Source organism: Sycon ciliatum, chromosome 4 (assembly GCF_964019385.1).
Source record: "Sycon ciliatum chromosome 4, ocSycCili1.1, whole genome shotgun sequence".
Taxonomy (NCBI): domain Eukaryota; kingdom Metazoa; phylum Porifera; class Calcarea; order Leucosolenida; family Sycettidae; genus Sycon; species Sycon ciliatum.
The window spans coordinates 26,319,143-26,344,790 of NC_088646.1; the positions used below are offsets into that span (position 1 = coordinate 26,319,143).

Genomic DNA, 25,648 nt, shown 5'->3' on the forward strand with positions numbered 1-25,648 from the left:
TACTTTAGGACGGAGAAAATTCCGCTCTCTCACACCACTTCGGACTTGATACCCTTTTCCTTGTCCATGGAGTACAGATACTGATCCATGCAGAGGAGGTTGACTTTGATGGAGGTAGACGCGTGGCTAGGTACGTTCACGGACGAGTTGGTCACAGCTGCGAATTGATAGTCAATCGATAGATTGCCTCTAATCTTTCGGTTGTCCACGTGTCGATCGAGGTTCAAGTTGAGCGGAATCATGAACAGGTGATTGCAGTAGTCCGCAGCCGTTATGGGTATTTCCGTGTTGTAGGTTTTACCGAAGAACTCTTGCACGAGGTTGTAGCCGCGCAGGTAGCTGGACTTGTTGTAGTCGTAGAAGTAACCACCATCATCGTTCACGCTACACTCCCATTCGAATTTGAGAGGGTTGTCGAAGAGAGACTCGTCGTTGACAGTCACGCGCAACTGTGAAAGGTTCGCATGTATCAGAGCCAGCCTATTCGATCCGCTAGATTGACCGGCACCCATGGTAGGAGCATCGCTCATTTTCAGATCCGTAAAGAACAAAATCATCTTGCGAGGGATGTCTGCATTGTGCAGGAGCTCCAACGTACCTGCATCGTCCGCAATGCTCTTCTGAATCAGGCGAGGGCACCAGGTGTGGAAGTAGAGCTGCTTGGACAGACGTACCTGATCCGTATAAGTACGCTCCATCCTGTACGTGGGAAACACGAAGTCGAGCTGTAGAAGCTCAACGCTAATATCTCCAACGCTTTCAGCGCTGTTACCACCACCACCTCGATCGCTCATAATGAAGTAGCGGGAGAGTTCTGATCGAGGCAGATCGAACCTGATCTTCACCTGTGTGCCCGGGGGTAGCCAAGCATCGTCCACATTGAAAAAAGGCAGGAAGGGCCGCATTTTGTACTGGAACTTGCCCGACCGGACACGCACCACGTTTTCTTGAACGGTGTTGCTGAAACTGGTGGTCTCGCTGATTTCCACGCTAGGCAAGCGCTTCACTTCATGGTCGTTGTTCGTGGCACCGAAATCATCACCGCCGGCAGTGTCTGTTTCAAAGGCAAATGCACGCTTGCGTTTCACACCATACTGATAGGCTCTCAGGTCGATGGCCTTCAAAGCCTTTTGAGGATCGAGTTTTTGCAGTCCGTACAGATCGGAGTCGGAGTACTGGAGCTTGGCAACGTTGCTCTCCATCAGACTGAGAATGTGCTGTACGATTTGCATATCAGAGATCTTGCTCGACTGTGTCACCTCGCTTCCGTTCAGTTCCACTCGGATGTTCTTGAACCAGGAGAACGCAGGAGACGTGGGACACAGCCAGCTTGTATAGTCTTGCGCGCCATTATCACGATTGTCTTTTACGGAAAATCTCATCTTCACGATGAAGTAGCTCTCGCCCAGAGCGATGAAATTCGGAGATGAGATATCCAATTCATTGTTGAGGGAGGGAGGAGAGCGGTCGGTGGAGGAGTACAGAATAACTCCTCGTCTGCCTTCCAGAAGGGAATGCTTTTTTTCTGTTCTTTCCAGAATAGCCTCCTGCACGATCTTGCCGTTCGTGAGCAGACCCTTAAAGGAGTCGGGTATCTGCGGTGTCACCAGCTCCTGAGCCATAACGTCTAGTAGTAGTAGTAGTAGTAGTGGAGTCCTTTGTGTATTGGGAGAAATTATTTTTCACCTGCCGCTTTCTCCAGAGACCCGTCGACGAAATCGCGAGCCTGGGTATAGATACCCTGCAGCTTTCGATGCTCTTCGGAAGTAAGCATACCATCCTCCATGCAAGTGCCCAAATCCATGGTGAACGCATCCTCTGCCTTCTCCCATCTCTGTCGAGTGTTGAGGAGTTTGCTGAGTTTCACTCTGATCTGGTTCGAGTACTTACCAACACAGCCCAACAGGACGCTGTTGCAGGAGGCAAACAAGGAAAGGCAGCCGATTATGCGTTTGTCCACGTTTGCAAAAACACTCGTCTGCCCAGCGCTTAGCATGACTTGGAAACAGAGTAGAACGGCAAGAATGAGACCCAGACGCTCGAGAAGATTCTCTAGGGCGTGGATCTTGACCTGCTCCTGCTCTTTGCGTTCTACGATTTTGTCGAGCATTTGGCGAATGTGGTGAAGTCGAACGTCACCGGACCGGACCTCTAACACGTTGTCGAGAGGCATCATGATGCTGGCGGACATGTTGCGAAATGGTGAGTCTCTCTTTCTCTCTCTCTCTCTCTCTCTCTCTCTCTCTCTCTCTCTCTCTCCTCCTCCTCGTCTTAACTAGGAGGTGGAAATATTTTCAACACGCAAGTCCAGGTAGATTGGATAGCCAGAGGTGATGTGCTCGCCAGTGTTGAACTTGAGCCAAAAGGTGATTTGGCGAACGTTTTCGTTTGGTAGCAACAGTCGCTTGTCGTCCTTGGCAAACACGTAGTTGTTCACCCCGTTCAGGGTTTGCACTAGAAAGGTTTTCAGCACTCGCGAGTCGGAGTTGTCCTCATACTCGATGGAGGGTCCAATCAGATCGGTGTATAGAAGCACCAGTCTCCTTCCTTCGGTGAGATCTACGGCGTGGGGAAACGTGACCGCGCCTGCAATCTCATACCTTCGCTTGACGCTGCCCAGACCAAGCAGAATTCCGGGGGAATCGTTTTTCAACACGCAGACCTTGTCGAGAGGTGTGGATACGGTAATTCGGCTGTTCAGACGGGAGTACGTGAAGAGCACATCTCCGTGGTTGCTATTTTTCAAAACAGCGTTGATGCTTGAGACCAACAAATCGATATCACTGTAGCTACCGGTAGGTATGGCAACGCGCTCTTCAAGACCCTCAAGGTTTACCACGTACAGCTTGTTCGTCTTGTTACTCAGATTCTCGTAGTGCAATTCAAATTGAGCAGATTCCAAGTGCAGCGTTTTGTGACGTGTGTCCAGTTCCTTTATATTCAAAGTAAAACTCGATGAAAACACCCCGCTGCTCACTGCCGACGCAGTGTTGGCCGCGGTTAGAATAACGGACATCCTTAATTCATAAGAGGAAAAAATTCGTCCAATTATACAGAGGCACACGTGGAACACGCAAGAAGCAGTAAATATGACTTTCTGGGCAACTCACTTTCACAAAACAGATGCAGAGCAGGCATCGGAAAAGACGGTGCGAGAATTGAAGGAGGACATGGTACAACTGAAGGTTTTGCTGGGAAACGAGAATACAGAGAATACCATCATGCACGACGTGAAGACTTTGAAGGTGGAAAAAGTAGACAGGACGACGGCACAACTGCTCCAAGAACAGATTGCGGGATTACTAAAGAAAACAGGACCCAGGGGAGAACAAGGACTGGGCTGGCTCAGCGGTGGAAGGGAACCAGACGATGAAGAAGGTAGACAGGGAGATTTCTTCTTGGACGCGAGGACTCTGACCGTGTACAAGAAGCTGTCACATGGTTGGACGGCTTTTGCCACTCTCAAAGGACGTCGTGGAGAACGAGGGGCGCCAGGTGAAAGTGCTCCTTCCCTGGGTGGATCTACAGTGCACAGCGTTGACCAGGATTTCCCACCACCGCAATTGCAACCTAACGCAGAGATCGAGTTGGTGGTATTCCCCCCGGGGAAATCCCCTGCAAATGGTCTTATAACACCAATCGACTTGTACGTTAAGGTGACTCATCGCCCGGAAGAGGAGAGCGCAGAACCCGACTTTGGATCGGTAGTGCCAGGTGATACCGTGCATTGGATGTCTTACAAGGACATACTCACGGTGAACCTTTTGAATATCATATACATCGACCAAGGCGAAGAGGGCACCCGTGCCATGCTCAGACTGAGTGGATTAGTCATAGGGCGTCATCACAACTATATTGTTCACTCCTCCTACCGATATGTGTATAGACAGTATTAGCATGTAGAAGATAATCTCCTGCTTTCATTTTTTCTTCAATGTTCTAGCATATCCCAGTCACACTCACGCACATATACGCACACAGATATAAGCACACACAGATGGACGTTTTGTTTATACGCACAGTACTATAATAGGAAAGAGGTGAGAAGTACAGTAGTAATACCTCCAGCGATGAGGAATAACATTGGCATGGCCAGAGAATGATGATCAAAGAGGGAAATCTTCAAGAGCTCTTCATGCACGACTCTCTCCATACAGGAGACGATGGAGCGAACAAGATCTGGTCCTCCAAGCTTGGCACGCTCTGAAAGTGCCATGACAAGTGCTACTTGGGTTATCAAGTTTGCAACACTCGTCGGTCCACTTGTAGAGGACATTTCCCTGACGATATTCGAGATGCCGCTTGCCAGAACACTTTCTTCCAAGCTAGCACCTTCATTAGTATAGCAGCTATGTCCTGCAGCTTCTCGGGGAATGTAGCAGCAGTTAGGAGAACCGCCTGCCAGAGATCCCTAGACCAATCTTCAGTATGCAGCAGTGCAATGTCGACTTCAGCGCTGACAGTAAACGGTTCCACAGGGCTTGGCCATGTGCTAACACCAACCCTAGCTGCACGACGTAGCAACGCAGCTAGGATACAGGGCTTGCGGTGGTGGTGTGCCAGAGCACGACAGATGTCCGGTCGAATCGACATCTTGAGAGAGCGCGTTGCGAGTAATGACGGGAGAGGGTACTCACAGGCTGCATATATACCCACCGCTAAATTATAGACTCACTTCAACTTGTGCATCGCACAAGAGAACCGATAGAGAGCACACTTCAGCTCTGCAGGTAGACCATGTACATCGTATCCATAAGCACCATAGCACCGGATCATTTGTCTCATCAACTCCGTCTGGTCAGGTTGGAACGTGTTGATATTTTGTCTGAACTTGTCAGACTGAGCTTTACTTAGTGGCCGTGCTTTCTTCAGCAGGAGACTGAGCCATGTTGCCGTGAATTGTCGAGGCAACGGTCTCAATTGCCTGCTGCTACGAGCCCACGCAACATTGCTTTTCGGTAGGAAAGGACGCAACTTGGCCTGTGAATCGGGATCATCGCGGGAGAATGCAGGTGAGTGCAATAGGGTAGTTGATGCTCCTGTACCCGCTTTCCTTTTTCCAATAGCGAAGCATTTCTCTTACAGGGTGTAGGCTTACGGATACACCTGCCTTCTCCAGAACTCGGACAAGATGCCTGTCCAGAGCTCCCAAACGCTCGCGAGACGCGTATGTCCTTGCAGGGGTGCACCGCTCGTAGATATTCACCTCGGGCAAGTACACAGTATCCATGACAAGACCACACCCAGTGCACACATAAGATCCTTCGTGGATAACATGCTCCGGATGAAAGCATATGGGTGGGTTTTCGTCACATTCACTTCCATCATCCTGCTCTGCTTCCTGCTCCGCTTTTGACATGCGTTGCTTCTCCTTGTACTGACGCAGTATTTCAAACCCCTCTTCCAGATCCATGACAAACAAACCTTCATTGTGCACAAAACAAGACACAGGAGGAAATAGGAGAAAACGGAGCGTCACCCGTCCTCAAATAGTCAGCAATTCACCGGATATGCTTAAACAAGTTCAGACAGGCCACAACACTACGTAAGGTGCACGCATACAGACATTAGTCATCACACACACACACACACACACACACACACACACACACACACACACACACACACACACACACACACACACACACACACACACACACACAGAGACAGTGACACCATGTACCATGTACAATGTAGTATGATGTACCATGTACTACACCCACACACACACACACACAAGAGTCACATGCATGAACCTTTGGGATTTAACACCATGGGGACACAAGGAGACACGCCTCCATAGACACACGCCCCCGGTTAACACCTCCTTCTTTAGCTCCTCCTCCCACCGGAAGCCACGCCCTCTTTGCGGTCAATTAAGCTAATTAGTGTTTAAGTGGTTCAAGGTCAAGTGGGGTACTTGAAAGTTCAAGTGGGTTCAGATCTGGGCCAGAACCCCCCCGCCTCTACTACTTCTGGCAATCCGGGAATTAAATCCATTCCAACTCTCTCGAACGGATAACCCGACCAGGTGACCTCTAGTGGTGCGCCACTGCCACGCCCCACAGGTCTCGATCGTCGACTGCACGACGCACAACTACCAATCCAGTCTTCCACATCTCTCTTCATGCCATACCAGAAGAGCTTGGACTGAATCTGGTGATACGTTCTAGTCACCCCTAAGTGACCTAGATGATCATGGTACTCACTCAGCACCTGACCGCGCAACGCCACTGGCACCAAAATTTGAAACTTTGTGCCCTCTCCTGCGTTCTCACTGTGCAAAACGCGACATATCACGTCCTCTCGCACCACAAGACATTTTCGTCCTCGGAAATAATGCCTCAGAGCCGGACTCACACCAGTCAAGTCAGGCGAAGATGACCCGGAGCTGAGCCACTCACTCAGCCGTGTCAATTCATGATCACGTTGCTGAACATCAGCCCAATCAGCTGATGTCCAGTTTCGTCGCCGCACAAAGGGCGTAGGAAGGTCACTCTGGACCGACTCAGCATTCGCCACTGAGCTCCTTTCGTCTGATACCACAGCGATCACCTCATCAGGGACTGTGGTGCCACACCTCTGATCCTGCACTTGTCGAGACAAGCCATCAGCATTGGCATGGACTTTACCTTTCCGATAACGCACCTCGTAATCGAAATCACTCAGAAACTCAAGCCACCGCGCCACGATCGCACTTGGTTCTTTGAAACGGTTCAGGTATTTTAGTGCTTGATGGTCTGTGCGCACGACAAACCTTCGACCCAGCAAATAGCATCTGAAATGCCTAAATGCCCACACTAGTCCGAGGAGTTCACTCTTCGTCGAGCCATAATTCCTCTCGGCAGAGTTCAACCCTCTGCTTGCATACGCAATAGGTCGCTCCCGACCATCTGCGTCGGTCTGGGACAACACAGCTCCCAAACCATGGCCACTTGCGTCCACATCGACTACAAATGGGGGTGCATCGGTCTCAAACCTCGGATACGCCAACGTGGGTGCTGAAGACATCTTCTGTTTCAGCAATTGGAATGCGATCTCACACTCGCCATCCCATGAAAACCTCTGATTTTGCCTCGTCAGCTTCACCAGCGGCCGAGAAATGGATGCAAAATCCTTCACAAACCGTCGATAGTAGCCACAGAAACCCATAAAAGAACGCACCTCTGCTACGTTCTTTGGGCACCGCCACTCTGACACGGTCTCAATCTTGTCCGGATCGGTGCGCACACCATCCTTCGTGACAACATGACCCAAGAAATTGACTTCTGTCCTCAACAGATGACATTTCGAGGGTTTCAACCGAAGACCAGCCTCCAGTAGTCTTTGGAACACTGCTTCCAGTCGTTCCAAGTGTTCGTCAAACGTCTTTGAGAACACGATAATATCATCGAGGTATACCAGGCACATCTGCCACTGCAAACCTCGCAAAACGGCACTCATCAGCCGTTGAAATGAGCTCGGGCCATTGCACACACCAAATGGCATCACGTGGAACTCATAGTGCCCATCAGGCGTGGAAAATGCCGTCTTGGCCTTGTCTGCCTCGTCCATTGGCATCTGATGATACCCAGAGCACAGATCAAGCGTCGAGAAGTACATCGCACCGCCCAACGCGTCCAACGTATCATCAATACGCGGGAGTGGGTATGGATCTTTCACGGTTATTGCATTGACTCTCCGATAATCAACACAGAACCTCGTCGATCCGTCCTTCTTCCGCACCAACACAACTGGTGAAGACCATGGACTGACCGATTCTTCGATCACACCCTGTTCAAGCATGTCGTCAACCAACTTCCGACATGTTTCTCGCGAGCTCCAAGGCAATCTCCTTGCGGGCTCATAAACTGGACCATCACAGCTAGTCCTAATCTCGTGTTTCAACACGTCTGTCCGACCCAGCTCGGACATGTTCATAGCGAATACACATCTGTACTGCTCGACCAAGGTTCTGAGCCTAGCCAACTGCTCGGCCTCAACCACAGGCTGCTCGCTGTTGCCTGTATCAGGTGGGGGACATGCCTCCCGGTTACCCTCCTGAGAGCAACAGCCATCAGGCATCGTACCACGACCACGCTGGTCAACGTCGGCCTCGTGTACTGCCTCATCATCCCTCATCGCACAATGGTGTGACCGACCATCGTCATCACCACCACCGGTTTCAAGCAGCCTCTTCCCGCCTGGAGAGCGCTTCCCTGCGCCGGGACCACCATCGGGGTTCCCCACTCGCAGTACAGACCACAAATCCTGGTTAGCCCCGTAGCTACACCAGTCATTCGCCTCGTCCAACTCTTCACTACCGTCCACCACAGTTGCAACTGCACACAGCTTGCCAATCTGGGCTCTCTTGGGCAGAGTGATTTGTTCCGCCGTGCAATTCATCAATCGCACGGGAACACGATTCTCTTGTGGCCGCACAACACACTTTGCCACCAAGAGACCAGGGTCGCTCGCAGTCCCACAATCTGGTTCCGTGAGCCCCAACTCTGGCATCCCATCGAATGCAAGAGTGTCCACCACAGCCGCCACGGTCATCTCGTGGTGTGGCGGGAGAACAATCTTCTCCTGCAAGCGGAGCGGAGCCTCATCTGCACCACCCCCTCGCCTTTCTTCGACCTTGAAACATAGCTTGCCATTCGCAGAGGTTATGTTACAGGGAATGCTGGACAGCACATCACGTCCCAGCACACATGGAAATCGTAGCCCATCGACTACCCGCATTTCCGGCGAACAAACACATCCTTGAACGCCAAGGTGAACAACCACTTTTCCGTTCACCACCAAAGGCTTACCATCTGCCCCACAAAACTTCAACCCAGGCGCATCCGCCGTGAGTCGATCCGGATCGTAGCCCAGCTTCCTGGCTAGATCCGCAGATACTAAGCTTACAGCCGCTCCAGTATCTACCAGCATCTCCACTGACAACCCATCGATTGTCCCCGTGGTCAACATCCCCGTTCCAGAGTCGCATCCGACCATAGGAATGGATTGTTCAACAGCACGCTCATCAGGTGCTGTCGGATTACACTCTCGACCCAAAGAAATGGTCTGACCAGGCACGTGGGCCATCGCCCCAGTCACTGGCCGTTTCCCAAAGGCCCTCTCCTCGAGCCATCGTATCCTCCGCGCCCCGTCTGCGCTTCACGAGGACATTGGGCTGCCCTGTGGCCCGGTTCACCACAGTTCCAACAAGTGAACATCTTCACTCGTCGAGCGGGCTCCTGATCCCGAGTTCTTCCTCGGCCTCGCCCTCCTTGACCACTTGGAGCATCACGCCTCTCCAGTAGTTGGTCGAGCGTCCTCACCAGGCTGCTCAAAGTACGCTCGAGGACGTCCGTCTGTCCTCTCGCTGAAGCCTCAGCAACATCCACAGCGGCCGTCACCAACTGTGTTTGCTGGCTCTCTCCGTAGGGGCCCACCAGCCTCTGCGGAGCTTCGCTTGGCAAGTCAACACTTCGCCAAACCTTTTCCAGGTGCAGCGCCATCTCTAATGCCGCCTGCACCGTCGCCGGAGGATTCTCCTGCAGCCTCACTCTCAAGGCCACAGGAGATACCGCCTCGATGAACTGGTCCCTCACCAGCTCATCCTGTAACCCACCCGGCATGTTGGGGTACGCCCGCACCACCAGCCGACGCAGATCATCCGCCAGATGCGCTAAATCCTCACCGGATTTACGCCTCCTCGTGCGGAATTGAGCCTTAAACTGCCGCTCATTAGCAGGTGGTGCGAACCTTCGCTCAAGGTCCGCACTCACATGCTGCCATACGGCCCGTCTTGCAGCCGGTATAGTAGCCAAAAAGCGTTGCGCCCCACCTCTGAGGCGTACCGCTAAGTACTGCGCTTTCTGCGGGTCATTCCACCCGTTCACCTGCGCGCACTGATCGAAGTACTGGATATACTCCACCCAGTCTCCGGAACCATCGTAGGCCTCGGGCATCACCGCAGGCCTCCCGAAGGCTGGAGCAACTGGCGCTCCTCCAGCACCAGCTACCGCTCCCCCTGCTGCAGCCATCACTGCACCAGGGCCACCCACCGCAGCAGCACCACCAGCTACTAACGGTTGATGAACATTCGCAGCAGGCGCATTCACACCTCTGCCTTGTTGTTGCTGTTGCTGAGCCATCATCAACACAGCAAAAGAACGAGCAAAGTAGACAAATAGTGCTAGCAGGACGACTGATCCGCGAAGAACTCAGTCCTCTTCGCCTCAGCTCGCCTGATATACTCAGCCACGCCGCTGCCGCCCGATCACGGCACGCGCGCGCCTACGAGTGCGCACCCCAATTGCCCGTGGGCACAGCGTACTCAACCACTGTAACCCTGACCGCCGTGTGAACATGCCAAGCGACCACCGTCGCATCAGGTTTCCCGATCCCACGCCTGACTCGCGACATCTCGCGGAGCCTCGTGCGCCATCCGGATTCCCGCTCATCACACACTTAGCCTAGCCGACCAGTGCAAGCCGCATCATGAATGCCTCTCACCATCATGCCATGATTCATCGCCCGCAAGGCGCCATCAAATATTTCACCCTAATCACGTTAGCCGGCTTCCCAGCTTGAGGACTAGACCAAACAGACCAGAGTGGTACGACACATCCATACCTCTCCTTATGAACTGTATGCCCATCATGCAGCATGCAGTTCTCATCGCAAAAGGCAGCTCAGTCATCACTGCGCCATGCCTATCGAGCACAACAGAGAACAAAACTCTTAATTCCCTGGTGGAGGCCAGTTCCCGCACCCACAACAACACAACCAGTAGTGAGGCAGGATACATTGAACATCTTCAATATACTTAGACTGCGCTTGCACCGTCTACAAGCGCCTGGCCGAGATCTTCGCGCCTCTTCTAGGAATGGTGAACTTTGTTGCCTCGTTCTTGCCAGCCATCCTGGTCACAGCACCACTTGTGATAACTCGCTCGGGGAGCGTGTTCCGGTTAGTCTCGCCCATGGCTGTGTCGTCTCTAACCCTCGGAACGTTTTGTGACAAGTATAGTCACGGCTGGCATAACGCAACTTCACCCAGTCCTAACCCAACACACACATAACCAACTGATCTCGTCAGAGCAGAGAATATGTTCCTGTTTGGAGGAAGAGCACCGAAAGAACCTCTCGCTAAAAGCAACAGCATGCTATGATATAACAGATTGTAGAAAACAGCAAGCAGCGGCAGTAGCGATAGTACTTGCTAAACATGCAGCTAAACTGCTGTTTTGCCCTCTGCGCGGAACGGCGATCGGACACGCAGACGCACACACATACAAGCACAGGTCTGCGTGATCTAGAAGCGGCGGTCATCATGATAACATAAATATGCAAAGTGTGAAAGAGTATTAGAAAGGGGCGAGACTAGACCCGGCGTCTAGACTGCAATAACCTGATTAAAAGCATTGCCAACCAAGTGGTCAAGTAGGTGCACTCACACTCATCCACACCTCGCGTACTACTACTATATTGCGAATTTATAATTACATTGTATTGCACTTCCTACCGCAAGTGCACAGTCGTGCGCTTCATCTATTGAAAGCAGCCAAACCTATCATCAAGAGTACATAACTGTTCCAACTACGGAAGACATAGTGTGTCCACGTTCTACGCACAGTAGCTATCAGCAGTAAGTTACAAGCCCTCACTCCCGGGCTATGACACACTAAGAGCAACAGCAGTGAAATTTACAAGTGTGAATTTTAACAATCAAAGCGAGAAATGAACAAAGGAGAAAGGAAGGAAGGACAACGTGATAACACATAACAGCAGTACATTACACCTAGAACATTAACGGCCAAGCTTGACCGCACTAAACACGACACGTTACTTGAACAATTTCAACCCAATTATACTATCTTTCTGTACACACAAATTAGGCTTATACATACCCTGATAGATAGCTTCCAACACTTTTAACTGTAGTCCATAACCATGACGACCACGGCACAATACAGTGAACGAAGAGTCGGAATACGAATTGCAACAATCAGGACTAGCTAGCAAATGATTGTACACTGAAGACTTGCTACCACGAAACCTACGCACAACACTAACACTCTCACCGGCACTTACCATCACTCCCATCACTGCTCTCCGACTCACTGCTCCCTCCGCCGTCCGTTCCATCCTCCGCTTCCTCTGTACTCTCTCTCTGTCTCGTCCATCCCGCCTGACCGGGTCCATTGAACTCAACTCGGCCGTCACCCTGCTGTCACGTCCCTCCTTTCGCCCTTCAAGTGTCCGCTGAGTGCGTAGCTTCTGTTGTAGTTGGCTGTTGATCGTCTTGGTCTTTCAATTATGGGCTTGGATGGTGGATTAATTGTGGTTGCTGTAGATTGCGTTGTTGGTGTTGGTGTGGGAGCTACTGATATGCAAGGTGGGTCTTTTTGAGTCGGCATTTGTAGTGTTAATGCAGCTGGCAGTGTTCCTCGCGGTCTGCCACTGGCAAGCTCCACCGCCGCAAGAACCGATGGCGGAGGATCAGGAGGAGGCAGTGGGACCGGGACCGCAAGTGGCACCGCCTCAGCCAAAGCCGCCGGGGGCACTGACGAAGGAACCACCGACGACCGGAGCAAAGGCGGCGACACAAGCCGACCCGATGAGCCACCACGCCCATTCTCCTCCACCACCGCCACCAGCGACGGCGGAGCAAGCACAGTCTGTGAGCCAGGATCCGCGGGTTGTGTAGGCAACGGCTGTGTGGTTAATGGTTGTTTTCTAGGTCGCCCTCGCTTCGGTCTTTGTTGTTGTGCGCAAGGTGGAAGTATGTGACGTGGTGTGTGTTGTTTGATGCGTGCGTTCAGGTGCTGAACAGTCCTACCAACATACCGACTAGCGCATTGTCGGCATTCAAAGTTGTAAATAAGATGACTTAGGTGATGGGCTGGTAGTAGGGTTAGGCCTTGACGGATTATGCTAATATTTTCGTGAAATTATGCTTTTCGCATTGCTGAAAAAATTGCAGAATTATGCTATTTTTATGCTAAAAGTTATCATATTATGCCGCATTATGCTCACATATGCTGCTAATGTACATGTATATGATGGTTCTGTGCAAAATAACAGGGGATCACTGATTGTAATGGACTGAACATGTTATCAAGGGAGTCGTAAACCTACGACTTCCTGGTGTATCTACTTGTACTTTTAGAACATGTACAACTCTATGGAATTTGGTGCGAACAGGCGGATTATTCCATTATTTATGCGATTCGTATGCGATTTGCCTTGAATTATGCGATTATTCGATTTTGGTAGGAATTATGCGAAAAATTATGCTAGCATAATCCGTCAAGGCCTAAGTAGGGTCCAGCGGATAATGCTCCGAAAATGTTCGTATAATGCTAACCATAATGCTCCAAAACTGCCTTATAATGCTGATTATAATGCTTCAGCAAGGGATATAATGCTCTTGGTTTGGGACAAAAATGGAAGAAAGTCTGCACATTGTCAAACTTCCAAGAAATTTGCATATCGTCGATCTGCATCTGAAGTTGCCACCTTATCTCTCACGAGCTCCACCACTTCTTAGCACTATAAGACATGATCGCCACTCTACATCCTTTGCTTGTGCTCTCATCTTCTCCTTGAGATGGTGTGTAGACGTATGGCTTGCCACAATACTCTTCCTTTCTGATAGCATTTGACTGTAGGCCTGGCATTACAACCGTCCACAACTAACTGTACGTGCTTCATCAGGAAAGTAAGACAGGCGCTGCTGAGCAATCGACTTGGTACTGAGTCCATGAGAAATTCTAGTTCTTTTCGAGCCTCCTGAGCTGGACTCAGCAAAGGCAGTTCTTTTGGAACGAGCTCTTTCTGTTTATAGCCGCTCCTTCATCCTGGTCCAAATTTAGCAATGCATCAGTGTCTACTTCAGTATCGCTAGAGATGCTATCGCCAGAGCCTCAGGCACAACTAGAAAACTCTTCTTCGTCTGTTTGATATGCACTTCGGGTATGTCTCCTTCATAGCTCTCCATTATTACAAAAGTAAAAGAACCCTCGTAAATAATTTCTCCGGATTTGTGCCACTTGAACTGCCTCGGCCTCGGCTGGGCATGCTTCACAAATACCTGACCTCATCGTTACAATCATAACGTTTTTATGTAGTAATGTAGCGTTAGTGTTAAAGGTGTTACGTGTCTACACAATCACAAAGTCATGTGCCGGTACAATGCATAGTGGTCAAATGCCCGGAATGGGAGGAGCGTAGTACGCAAGAGGTACAGAAAAGAGTAAAATAGGGCTGTTTCGTTGTTATTCAGAGTTTCATGGCAAAAACCAATCATCAGACCAAATCTCATGATCATGATTGTAGCCGATTGTTGCCAAAAACCTGAGATTTCCCGATATTATCCACAATGAAACTCGTTATGCCACTCAAACCTCACATAATGCTCGTTTTGTTCCTTTCTAATGCTCTATAATGCTCTGATGCTCGGATAGTCGTATAATGCCGAATATAATGCCTGCATTATCCGTTGGACCCTAGCTGGTAGGACATCCTTCCGCACCGTAAACGCACGCATCGTCGTAAAGACTGGCACGAAGTGTACTGCGTAGTATGTTCGACGAACAACAGACTTGACTGCACTACAAACTTTAGTCGACTTTAGTCGACTTTAACTTTAGTCGACTCCTGCATTTAAGGTGGCAGACTACCCAAAAATTCGCTGAAAAATCGAATTTGTAAATTCATATTGAGTGCTACGTCAGTTGAAAGAGCATGAATAGCTGCAAATTCTCTGAAAATTGTGTCCCGATCTGGCCGGCCGTTCAAGAGTTATGGCCGAAAATGTGCCCTTGCAAGGAAAGACTTTTTTGTTGCACGCTGTCATTTGTTGGCAGCACTGTATTTGAATGTGAGCAGACCGTGCGCAACTTGTCGTATCATGGAAACACGTGAAAGTGTGCAGAATTTTGCTCCAAAAAATCAGGTTTTTGAGCCACGTATTGGGCTTCGCCCGCCGCCGTGCAGCAGGACTTTTGCCAGCACCCTCGTGACGTTGCAGATATGTGGCTTGATTATTGTAGTTGACGTTGATTTAGTGACTTTGGCAAGTTTGAGTCGTGTCAAGAAGTCAGGTAGGATTCAGTACTAGGCAGTAGTGAAACGTGAGTGGTAGTCTTTGCCGGTTTCTGAGGGTATCCTGGATTTGGTGTGCAGCGCTGTGGAAATGGCTTGCTGTGGAGGTCCCAGCACTGGATGTTGTATCAAAGGACTTAGGTACGACCTCGTAGCACGTGCTAAACCTAAAAAAATTCAAAAATTGACTTGGGTCTGTGGGAGTGTGTGAGAGAACGCCCACTCGTTCCGTTGTGACAGATTCCAGGGCCTCGTTGAGGGGCCCTACCCCATCACCCATGGCTGCTTCTGGACTTGTTCTAGGTTTGAGTCCCGCGCACGAACAGAATGAGCACGAAAATGTGAAAAAAATTATAAATGCATTTGTTTGGCTCCTGGGTGGCTCGCACACCGTGGCACTATGCCGGAAATTTGTTTTTCCGGCCTGGAAAGCCTGTCAGTGAGGCGCAAGAACTTGTAAATCATGTCCTGAGGGCCAGCATAGTGGCAGGAGTGTGTGGTCAAAATTTCACTCAAATCCATTGAGAAACACCAAAGTTACGGTCAATTGAATGCCATATGAAATTTATGGGTAGGCTGCCCCCTTAAGGTGGCGATCTACCTTCAGGGGTCAAAATTTTGTGAAATTTTCAACTTGCTCTAATTTCGTCCAATGCGGTGTCAAATTGCTCGTATAGATCCCAGACATCATCTCTGAAAATTTGAGTGAGATTGCTTTATCCATATGGCTGCTATGAGCTTGCAAAGACCGAATGTAACATATCTTTGACTCGCACAATTGCAACTTTTTGGGGGAAAGCGTAGAAATCGGTCTTTTCACGGTAAATCCTTGTGGATTTTGTTCAAATTTTCTGTTCTCGTCAGAAATACCACTGCTGACTCATGCCATACCAATACGCACATATTACGTCATCATGGACACAGTGCGCATGCGCAAATCAATAATTCGATAATTTGTGAAGAATTCAAACAATTGTGTTTGGAAAGTCTATTGGAGACGTCTCACGTCGTCGCCTGTCACCAAGATCGGGTGGAATGAGTACTGTCCGTCGTCTTGGATGTCCGAAGCAGCCTATATGACTGCCAGAAGCTCTCGATATCCATCTATCCGCTGAAAATATCCCTGACGTTGACGACGCTGTTCAAATTTATTGGCAAAAAAATTGCCAAGCGAAGACGTATTTCAACTTCATCTCCAACCCTGACTACTCTGACGATGACGATGTCAACAACAGTTCTAGCTATCGTGGTGATTAGTTTTTCTCTCTCTTTCGGCGTCAGGCAGTGAGTGTAAAATATAGCCTACTGGAGTTAGTCTGTGAAATATTGAGTGATTTCTGCTATTTCTGGTCAAATCAGTATGCTGTCAGCTGTACCAGTCCACATCCCATCGTAGATCTACTAAGCGAGCAGGCAAACCCAGATATTTGCCTTGGGATTTCATTGTGTGTGGTGAGAAGAGAAGTCCATTCACTCTGAGAAATTCAATTTCAAATTGGAAGTCCACAGGCCTGTATTTAGTATGCGCCGAATTCATCACCGCCAGTGACACTTTGCATAGTTTTCAATATTCTACTGCCCATATATACTAAGACCTGTGGCGGCAACGCGATCCTATTCAATCTGTGGTCATGTTCTCCGAGATGAGTTCAGAAGCAGACATGTGATCTGCTACGCTGGACCTGAGGCAATTTACCAGAGTGGCAGTGCTGCAACCGCATGCGATCGCCGTGATGTGTGACGGAAACGGCATGGCTGCACCCTGGATATGCCTCATTCATCAGCATCTATATTGCCATACCCATGGAGAGAGGCCACCAGGGAAGGCTGGGTTTCCGACTTGATTTTGCCTGCAATGATCCTGATTGAACAAGCCCTTAGAGAAGAAATGAAGACTCTAGCTGAACACTGAAACCAGATAGCATCGCTTTTCTGCTCGGCACCGCACTAAGTAACACCATTGTGATACAACCAGGAAGAGCTGGGAACTTGTGGGAAGTGACAAAGAAGTCAAGGAAGAAGTAAAGAAGACTGAAGAAGAGCATCACTAGTCATCAAGGAGACCAAAATGAGGTCACCTACGAGCCAGATGGCTTCTGATGTGAAGATTTGTAGGCAGGTAGGCTGGAATTGGATAGACCTTTTTTGTGTGTTTTTGGTAACTTTTTAGCCTATCCCGCATTTTTCTACCACGATTGCGGCAAAGTGGTAGGTGCTATACCCCTAAACCTATACATTTCTGAGCTCTGTGATGCATCAGCTAGTTCGTGAATGTCTTCGTTTAGCCATTTATCATTGCTTGTTCTCACATTGGTTGTGGACCCGATCATGACTTTTTTTGCGGATGCGCGCGTCAAAACGCTTTGTTGTGACATTGTGATCTAAAGGACTTTGCAACTGTTTCTTGATATTCAATACCTAGAAATATATGTTAGGAACGCTGTAGCAATTGGTTATTTTCTACTTGATGGATGCATATTTCAATGTTGCGGTTAAGAGGTGCGGGTGCGGCCAATTATCGCGATTCGGCAATAACAATGGACATGAGCGGAGTCTGTCCTCTATTTGTGCTGCTCCTTGTCCTTTGGTACATAATGAATGTCTCCAGAAAATTTGACCTAATTCCAAAGAGAATTGGCTGAGATGTTTGTATTTTACGGTGGACTATCCGCGAAGGTAGATCGCCACCTTAAGTTAAGCGGTGAACCCCTGGATAGGCGACAAGCCTCTGGGTCATCCTAATACAGATATTATTATTATTATTATTTAAATGTCGGTTCAGCTAGTTTTATTGATTGCGGTTATCAAATTATTGTCTCCTCGCTGTGTGTTTAAGTTTAGCTTTTCTTAATCTTTTAGGAAATTAGAGGCCACATGCCACGTACTGCTCTTTTCTCTCCGAAATTGCAATTTTCTTAATCTTTTAAAATCTTGTAGGACGCATCACGCAGCTTCATAAGTAAAAAATTGGTTGTGAGCAACACTGGCTCACACTCAAATCACTGCTTTTCACCAGAAAAAATATTTTATTTCAACGTTGCACTAGTGCACTGTTACTACTACTGTTGTTGCTAGCGCCTGCATTTACATGTCTGCACGCACCTAGTGCACATGTACATTCTGTTTGTTGCCTGCACCTGTGCCATATTTAGAGTTGTCGCGTATTGCGTTATTTCTATACCAGGTTTTGTTTTGGTGATGTTTTGTCCTTTTGTTCTCTCTCTCGTAATAGTGCATGCAGGTGTGATATGTTGTCAGTTCGCAGCGCTCCTCATTTATTAACCCATCCTAACCGGTGTGCCCACTTCATTCCTGATGATGTTATTTCATGACCGAAACGTTGAAATAAAATATTTTTCCGGTGAAAAACAGTGATTTGAGTGTGAGCCAGTGTTGCTCACAACCAATTTTTTTCCTAATCTTATTGCAAATATTTAAAAGCTGAGTAAACGATGTACAAAAACCAGCATTTGCTTCTGGGAAGGATTCACAAAAACAAACAAGCACACACCATGGCTGAATGTAACTGCACACTGGAAAGCTGCTTCTATTGTCAAGTGCGAGTGGCAATATCAGAAAGACAGACTGTTTAATATTGATGGTCACCCTAGCTGCAGTGGATATTAAGCGGCAGAGGGAGATGAGTACCGCGGGGTGCCATTCCACCGTGACTTATCCTCTGCCAACTGCCGCAGCTGATTAAAGTTCCTTTATTGGAGACTGTTCCATTATTATTTCAACCTTATTTCAGAGGCATGTTGCCATGCCAAATTCATGTCAGACACACACATTTCAGGGTTTTTTCGCCGGTACAGATAATGAATTTACACAGTGTGCTTATAATGGAGACTGAGCACTTTATTTTTTGAATGCCACCCCAAGGTGTTCTATTATTGGAGACGTGCTATTATTGGAGACTGTGCTTATATTACTTATTTATAGAGATAACACGGTATAAACGTGACTGTGTAAGCAGTGTCCTCATTCCAGTCATTCTTTATCCCTAGAACTAACTACAAAGTAGGTTACTTACTTAGAAGAACCAAACAATGACATAATTTGTCGACTTCGTCGCATTTCGCGGCTTCATCATAGTACAGTACATGAGTGTATTGTAACATGAGCCTACATCATTATTATCAGTAAAGTCATGCACTGCCAAAATAAGGAAGAATGTCTGAATGAGGAATACTTTAGTTTAGGCAACACAGAAAATATCAAAACAGTCCTGACTCCTGGTAATGGTATGCAGCATGCAGCATGAGGGCAGGATTTATGTTGTCTTTGTGGTCCACTTTCCGCACAACAATAACACACACAGACGTCTCTGCTGTGAGCACGGTGGCTCGGCAATGGCCCGAATGTTCAAGTTACCCACAAACACACACACAAGCTTTCCAAATCTCTTTGGCCGTTGGAAAGCGTACCGACTTGCTGAGCTAGCGTACCACTTGTTACATTTTAATTTATTGTGACTGTTTCAACTTTCATACCTAAAATGTCACCGAACAAACACTAACACACATAATCCAATAATATTCTGCTTCTCTAAACCTAAATTTTCCGTTCACTAACTAAACCTGTTTTTTTCATAGCTCATACCGGGGCCGAAAATATTGAGCACCTACAATTTCTGACTATTATTAAATAGAGTAAGTTCTTGCTGGCCATGTTAATCACCATTGTATTCCACTTGTAATGGTACGAAAGGCTGTAGTCGAAACTATAATGGTTAAACAAACATGGCGCCCAGAATTCATCTTGTAATGCATGAGTTTTCTGTATTCTGTATTCATGCTTGGCATGCAGGGGTCGTATAACTACTGTGAATCGTGAAATTTTCGCGGCGTTTTTAGTTCGCGTTTTCAGAATCCGGACAGGTTTGCGAGGTTTTAATTTTGAGATTGCAGAATGGCATTCTTGCTAAACCTGTGGCATTCTTGCTAAACCTTTCATGGATCTCCTTTTCGCGCGGTCTAATTCTAAATTTCGCGATTTCCACGCGGTCGCGAATTTCGCAGAAATTAGACCATGGCAATAATTTCACGGTTTACAGTATAAACCTTTAAGGCTTTATACGACTCCCAGGATCCCTGCATGCATGCTTATGCCCACTGACAGTAAATACAGTACACAGGTGCATGCGGCCGGCGTGACTCGCGTATGATGTGCGAAAGTATTAGTTGGGCCAGCTCGCTGGGCTGGCTGCTAACTAATTCTTGCACGAGCATGCTAGCGCTCATAATAAAAGACTTACATGACACTTTAATCTACAATGCTTTTTGGCAGTTTTTGCATATTAGTAAAGTACATTTTCTAATAGGAAAGGGCTGCATCCAATAATTGTAAATTTCTGCAGCACCAGTGGCAATAGCGTACGACAGTAGCGGCATCAGCAGCCGGCTAAGCTAGTAAAGTAAAAAAAGGTCTAGTAAGCAAATAAATAGCATGGACTCCTCTGTGGAGTAGCATAATTTATCAAGACTTGAGTCTCCCGGCAAAAAAGTACTTGCAGCAAGGAGAAACTATTGAGAATATGAGGCAAAGTGTTGCCACTAACTTGGTGAGCAACATGATGTGAGTGCATTTGAAATAGTGGTTCTCCCCCTGGCCCCCGCCACACAACAACGCAAACTCTTGATTGTATCTTCAATACTTGTATTATATCAACAAATGACGAAGGCGCAGGAGGAGAGAGACAAAAAAGACTAGACTGAAAACGACGACGGGAAAGACTCCCGGGAAAAGACTGAAAGAAAACAACAAAGAACAAGCAGTAATAAACCGACGACAAATCGGGACAACCCATCAGGGACTAATACGTACAGAACACATGACCAAGAACAAGGCAACCAGACCACGGACGAATCACACATGACTCTCATTTCCAGACCAAACTAGCACTGCGCATGTACAGCATTCACTTGACAGTCACTCTCACACAGACGGAAGCAGATCCTCACACTCTGACAACGCGTACTCTTGCATGCACCACATACCATAAACGTCACACATCACACCATACTCGCGCGTACTCTTAGACCATAATTATGACATCAGACACTGGACTCTACCAGACAAGAACCAAATACAACAACATGCGTAAATCATAGTTGAACAGAAATCCGCAACACATTTGACTGGGCAGTGAAAACTTGCGACCGTAAAACATATGGGTGAGTAGAGTACAGTCTTTTGTTAAGGTATACTGACGAGCCACTCTCATACAGGGAAATTCAAGAAAGAAGTGTGTGAAAATAGTTTGTTACTCTCGTTCCTTTTGCATTTTCCATAGCCAAGTCCAGCCTGGTCTACATGACTAAAGAACAGTGCACAGAAGTATTCAAGTAGGCCTGGTGATGGGATTGATGATTAAGCACAAAACTGAGGATGACCTAACATCATGGCAAATCCAGGCACACCACGCAGCCAATGGCAAACTCCTCGCCCGTTGGAGGGTGCTTGATTCCAAGCGGACACGGCACTCCTTCCAGCTTCTTACACGTGGGCCCTACAGGGCAGGAGGGAAATTTGGTTTGATAGCGCAGTTCCCTAAAATTCACGTCATGACACATTGGACAGAAATGAGTTGTTCCGAAGCAGAAGTAGACGGCGAGAGTGCAGCAGTAGCGACATTTGTACGCTATGAAGTCCGTTCCGTGCTTCGGACACACCTGGACAAAAACAACCAGTCAGCCAACTTGAGACACAAACCACTGGATAGACATTTCGATGTCTGACCTCCTTTTCATAGCTCACACCTTTTAGAGTGGAACCTAGATATGCAAACAACTGGACTCGACTTCTTGCCTCTCCTCTTGGCAGTTGAATTTGTACATGAGTTGGTCAACAGGTCACCATCATGCACTACCCTAAAAATGCGAAAAAAGCAAAGTTCGTCCATTTCATTGAAAATTGGCTCAAATGAAAGCCAACAGTTTGAAATACATGCCTGTGAAGTTTCACAGTCATTGGGCCAGCCTGCTGCAAGATATGATGCATTGAAGTGCACCGTGAATACCAAAATAGCATTTGAAATTTGCATTCCAATAATTTTACATAATTCTGCGAGTTGCGGGCAAAGTACTGTGCAAAACGTGGTTAGTGATTGATCAACACCACTGCTTCATCGCCTGCAATGGAAATGGAGGCAGTGAAAGTCCTCTGGAAGTGGTCTCTGGAGCACCGTGGGCTTCGATATACCACCTACTTGGGAGACGGTGCTAGCAAGGGATACACTGCTGCTGTCTGTGCTGAGAAGCCGTATGGAGATATCCCCATTGCTAAAGAAGAATGCACAGGACACGTTCAGAAGCGGCTGGGGAAAGGCCTCCGTGATCTCAAACAGCGCCTGCGATCAACCAAGCTAGCCGGTGGAAAAGCTGTTGGTGGAAGGGGCCGTTTGACTGATAGCCTGATCGACTCGCTGCAAAACTATTACGGCATGGCGATACGCAACCACCCATCTGATGTCACGCGCGCTGCTAAGGCCATACGGGCTTCGTTGTGTCACCGAGCTTCCTCCGACGACAAGCTTATGCACCATTTTGTCCGGAGGGGCTGGAGTCATGGTGCAAATACCAGCAGATCCGGGCGGGGCGGCCTGGCATGTACGAGCACCATGATGTTATACCGAAGGCTGTACTGGATGAGATTCGCCCTGTGTATACTCGTCTTGCTGACCGGCCACTTTTGAGCGATGCTCTAGAGGAGCCACGCAGAATGCAAACGAGGCGTTTAACAGGATGATATGGTCATCTGCCCCAAAGAATTATTATGCAGTGCCAAAACTGTGAGGACAGCAGTGTACCTATCTGTCTTGCTGTTTAACAGTGGCTACCAGCAGATCGGTGGGCTGCTTAAAGAAATGCAATGCTTGCCGGCGCCTACACATCAGCAGCCCTGGGAGAATTGGACAGCAAGAAACAGTACCATTGCACCAGAAAGAGCACTGAGGAGGAGGAGAAAGCCAGGAAAAGGCGCAGGGCCAAGAAGAAAGGATTTGTTGACGCTACTATGGAGAAAGAAGGTTGTACTTATGGAGCAGGCGAATTTGGGGTGTGATTTTGACTACTACATGTTGTCTCTTTTTTAGTTGTCCGGGGCTCACTTGATGCAGCATAACTCAAGAACTGTTCATGCTATTGTGTTGAATGTTACCTTTTTTCGCATCTACATTTTCCTACCTATCCAATGAACCTACAGTATGTAACTTTCTTGCAAACTGCATTGACTTTCTGCTGAGAAGAAGCGGTCTGTGTTGTTTACGAGAAGAAGCGGTCTGTGTTGTTTACAAGAAGAAGCGGTCTGTGTTGTTTACGAGAAGAAGCGGTCTGTGTTGTTTACGAGAAGAAGCGGTCTGTGTTGTTTACGAGAAGAAGCGGTCTGTGTTGTTTACGAGAAGAAGCGGTCTGTGTTGTTTACGAGAAGAAGCGGTCTGTGTTGTTTACGAGAAGAAGCGGTCGGTGTTGTTTACGAGAAGAAGCGGTCTGTGTTGTTTACGAGAAGAAGCGGTCTGTGTTGTTTACGACCGTTCGGGTGGTTTCATTTGGATTGTTGCCAAGTACTCAGTATTTCTATCCTCTCTTGGTTTGAAAGGTTAATTGGATTTCCACATGCATGAGGTCTTGAGAGAGAGTAAGTTTGGAATGCTTTCTGTTGTACAAACTAAAGTTATGCTGCATAAACTTCACGGTCCGTATTTTCTGTACAGGAGTTTCTCAAAACTTTCTGTCATCTCACTTTTGGTTTGATTTATTGCCAGTTTTTTTTTCTACATCGGCCTAGTGACATGATGATGCTATGTTGAAAATTTGAAGCAATTCTACTGATGCGTTCTGGAGATATACTGGATAGCCTATGACAGGTATCATTCTGGGTAGACTGCTACCTTAAGCCCATATGCCCCGTTCACATCTTCCCCACATAGCAACATTCAAAAATCTGCTCCATTCTGTGTGATAAACAATGTCAACTGCAACCTCTTATTGGCGATGGTGCCGTCGTGAGAGTAAAGAATTCAATAAAAAAACCTTTTAAATTCCTCAAATTTCACACGGAGTCATATGCATCGAGATAGCATTCTTACCTCCACACCTAGGACATTGGAGCAGTGTCCACACATAAGTTCCTGTGGGTCAAACTCTGCTCCGACAACTTGTACTGCACACTGAGCATCACCGCCGAAGTAAGGCTGTAGATCAAACGGGAAAAAATGTTGCAACGCTCTTTGTTCGCAATAGCTTACCCAGGCCGCCGCTCGGCAGCCAACCTTGCGCACGAGCTTCAACTCCAGACAGCCCTACCTGCCAGATCGTGCAATGTTGCGCTGCGCTCTTTCCCGGAGTGCCTCATCGAAGCCTGGAATGAACTGCCAGCCACTCTCCTCCGCGATGCACCGTCTGCCAAAGGGATGCAGCAGTTCAAGGTTCAGACCTACCGCTACCTGAAACGGTCGGGTTGGTCATTGGCCACGGACATCGCCCCCTAGGCTACTGCCAGTACGACCCTGTTCATGTTCTCGGAGCACTCCCTTCTCATCAAACTCCCAATCCATCTGTCTTTATCTCTCTCTAACTCTCCTCTAATCTTTCGTCAAATCTGCACGGCAATCAGCCTCTACTTTCGCCTCAGCATCATGATCTTGATACTGCTATATTTGTACTTGTTTGCGTAGTTGTCTGCACTCATATCTTGGAATAACAAGTTTCCTGGTTTCCTACCCCCCCCCCCCCTCCTCTCTTTCCTACCCTTAGAGTTCTTGCTCTCCTGCTCCCCTCCCCGCCCTTCCACTCCCCATTTTGTTTCCTTTGGTGCACATGTGCAGCTGTGATGCCAAGACCCTTGGTCGGCTGAGCTTCACAGGTCGCACCCACTCCGTCCTGCTGGATATGTACCATTGTGTCGAGTTCTTCTCCTCATTTTAGTTCATCATGCAGTGAGTGTTCAATAGTAAAAAAAATAAAAATAAATAAAATAAAAAAGGCCGGGTTTCTCGTACCTTGGAGAATCTATTGGAAATGGACTTCACACTCACATTATCCTAGGAGAAGTATTAGATGGAAGCACATTATCCTCATGGTATACCATCTTCACACTGCTTACATGCTACACCTGCCTCTGACGCATACAGTCTGCGAAAGTAGTCACGTGACCACAGGTGCTGGAAGGTCGAAATTTCTGGTGCCATCCATGAATCAATTACACTGTTACGGATAACGATATAATGCATGTCTGACCCCCAAAACCATGGCTTACTTGAACATGTGTGATTGTGTGCATACGACTGGACACCTCACTGTGGTGATGTAAGAGAATACTGGCGAGTACATATCTGTTGGGTTGGACACCTGTCTATCTGTCTGGCAATACTGTACTCTAACAGTCTACCAGCATATGGCAATGCAGTGCACCACTATCTATCTATCTATCTATCTTGTGTACATACCCTCTCACAGTCATGGCAGAGGTAGTACGCATAGCGCTTCATGGCATACTCAGCCGGCTTCTGGTAGAACTCGCTGCATGGATTGGTAATGGCCTCGTTTTCCAGCTCCTTGTCAACT

The 25,648-nt window shown here is 48.1% G+C and overlaps 2 protein-coding genes across 2 annotated transcripts in view; one reads left to right on the plus strand and one right to left on the minus strand.

Annotated features, from left to right (window-relative positions):
- Window positions 1-25,648, plus strand: part of LOC135815327 (protein broad-minded-like) — an 85,130-nt gene that overhangs the window by 11,868 nt on the left and 47,614 nt on the right. The gene's annotated exons all lie outside the window — the stretch shown is intronic.
- On the minus strand, window positions 20,740-25,648 carry LOC135813674 (E3 ubiquitin-protein ligase rpm-1-like; the record flags this gene model as incomplete). The annotated part of the gene is given in 3 exon segments (XM_065326718.1): window positions 20,740-21,757; window positions 24,172-24,276; window positions 25,531-25,648. Coding segments are annotated over 3 exon segments (496 nt in total), but the record flags the coding sequence as incomplete, so codon positions are not given.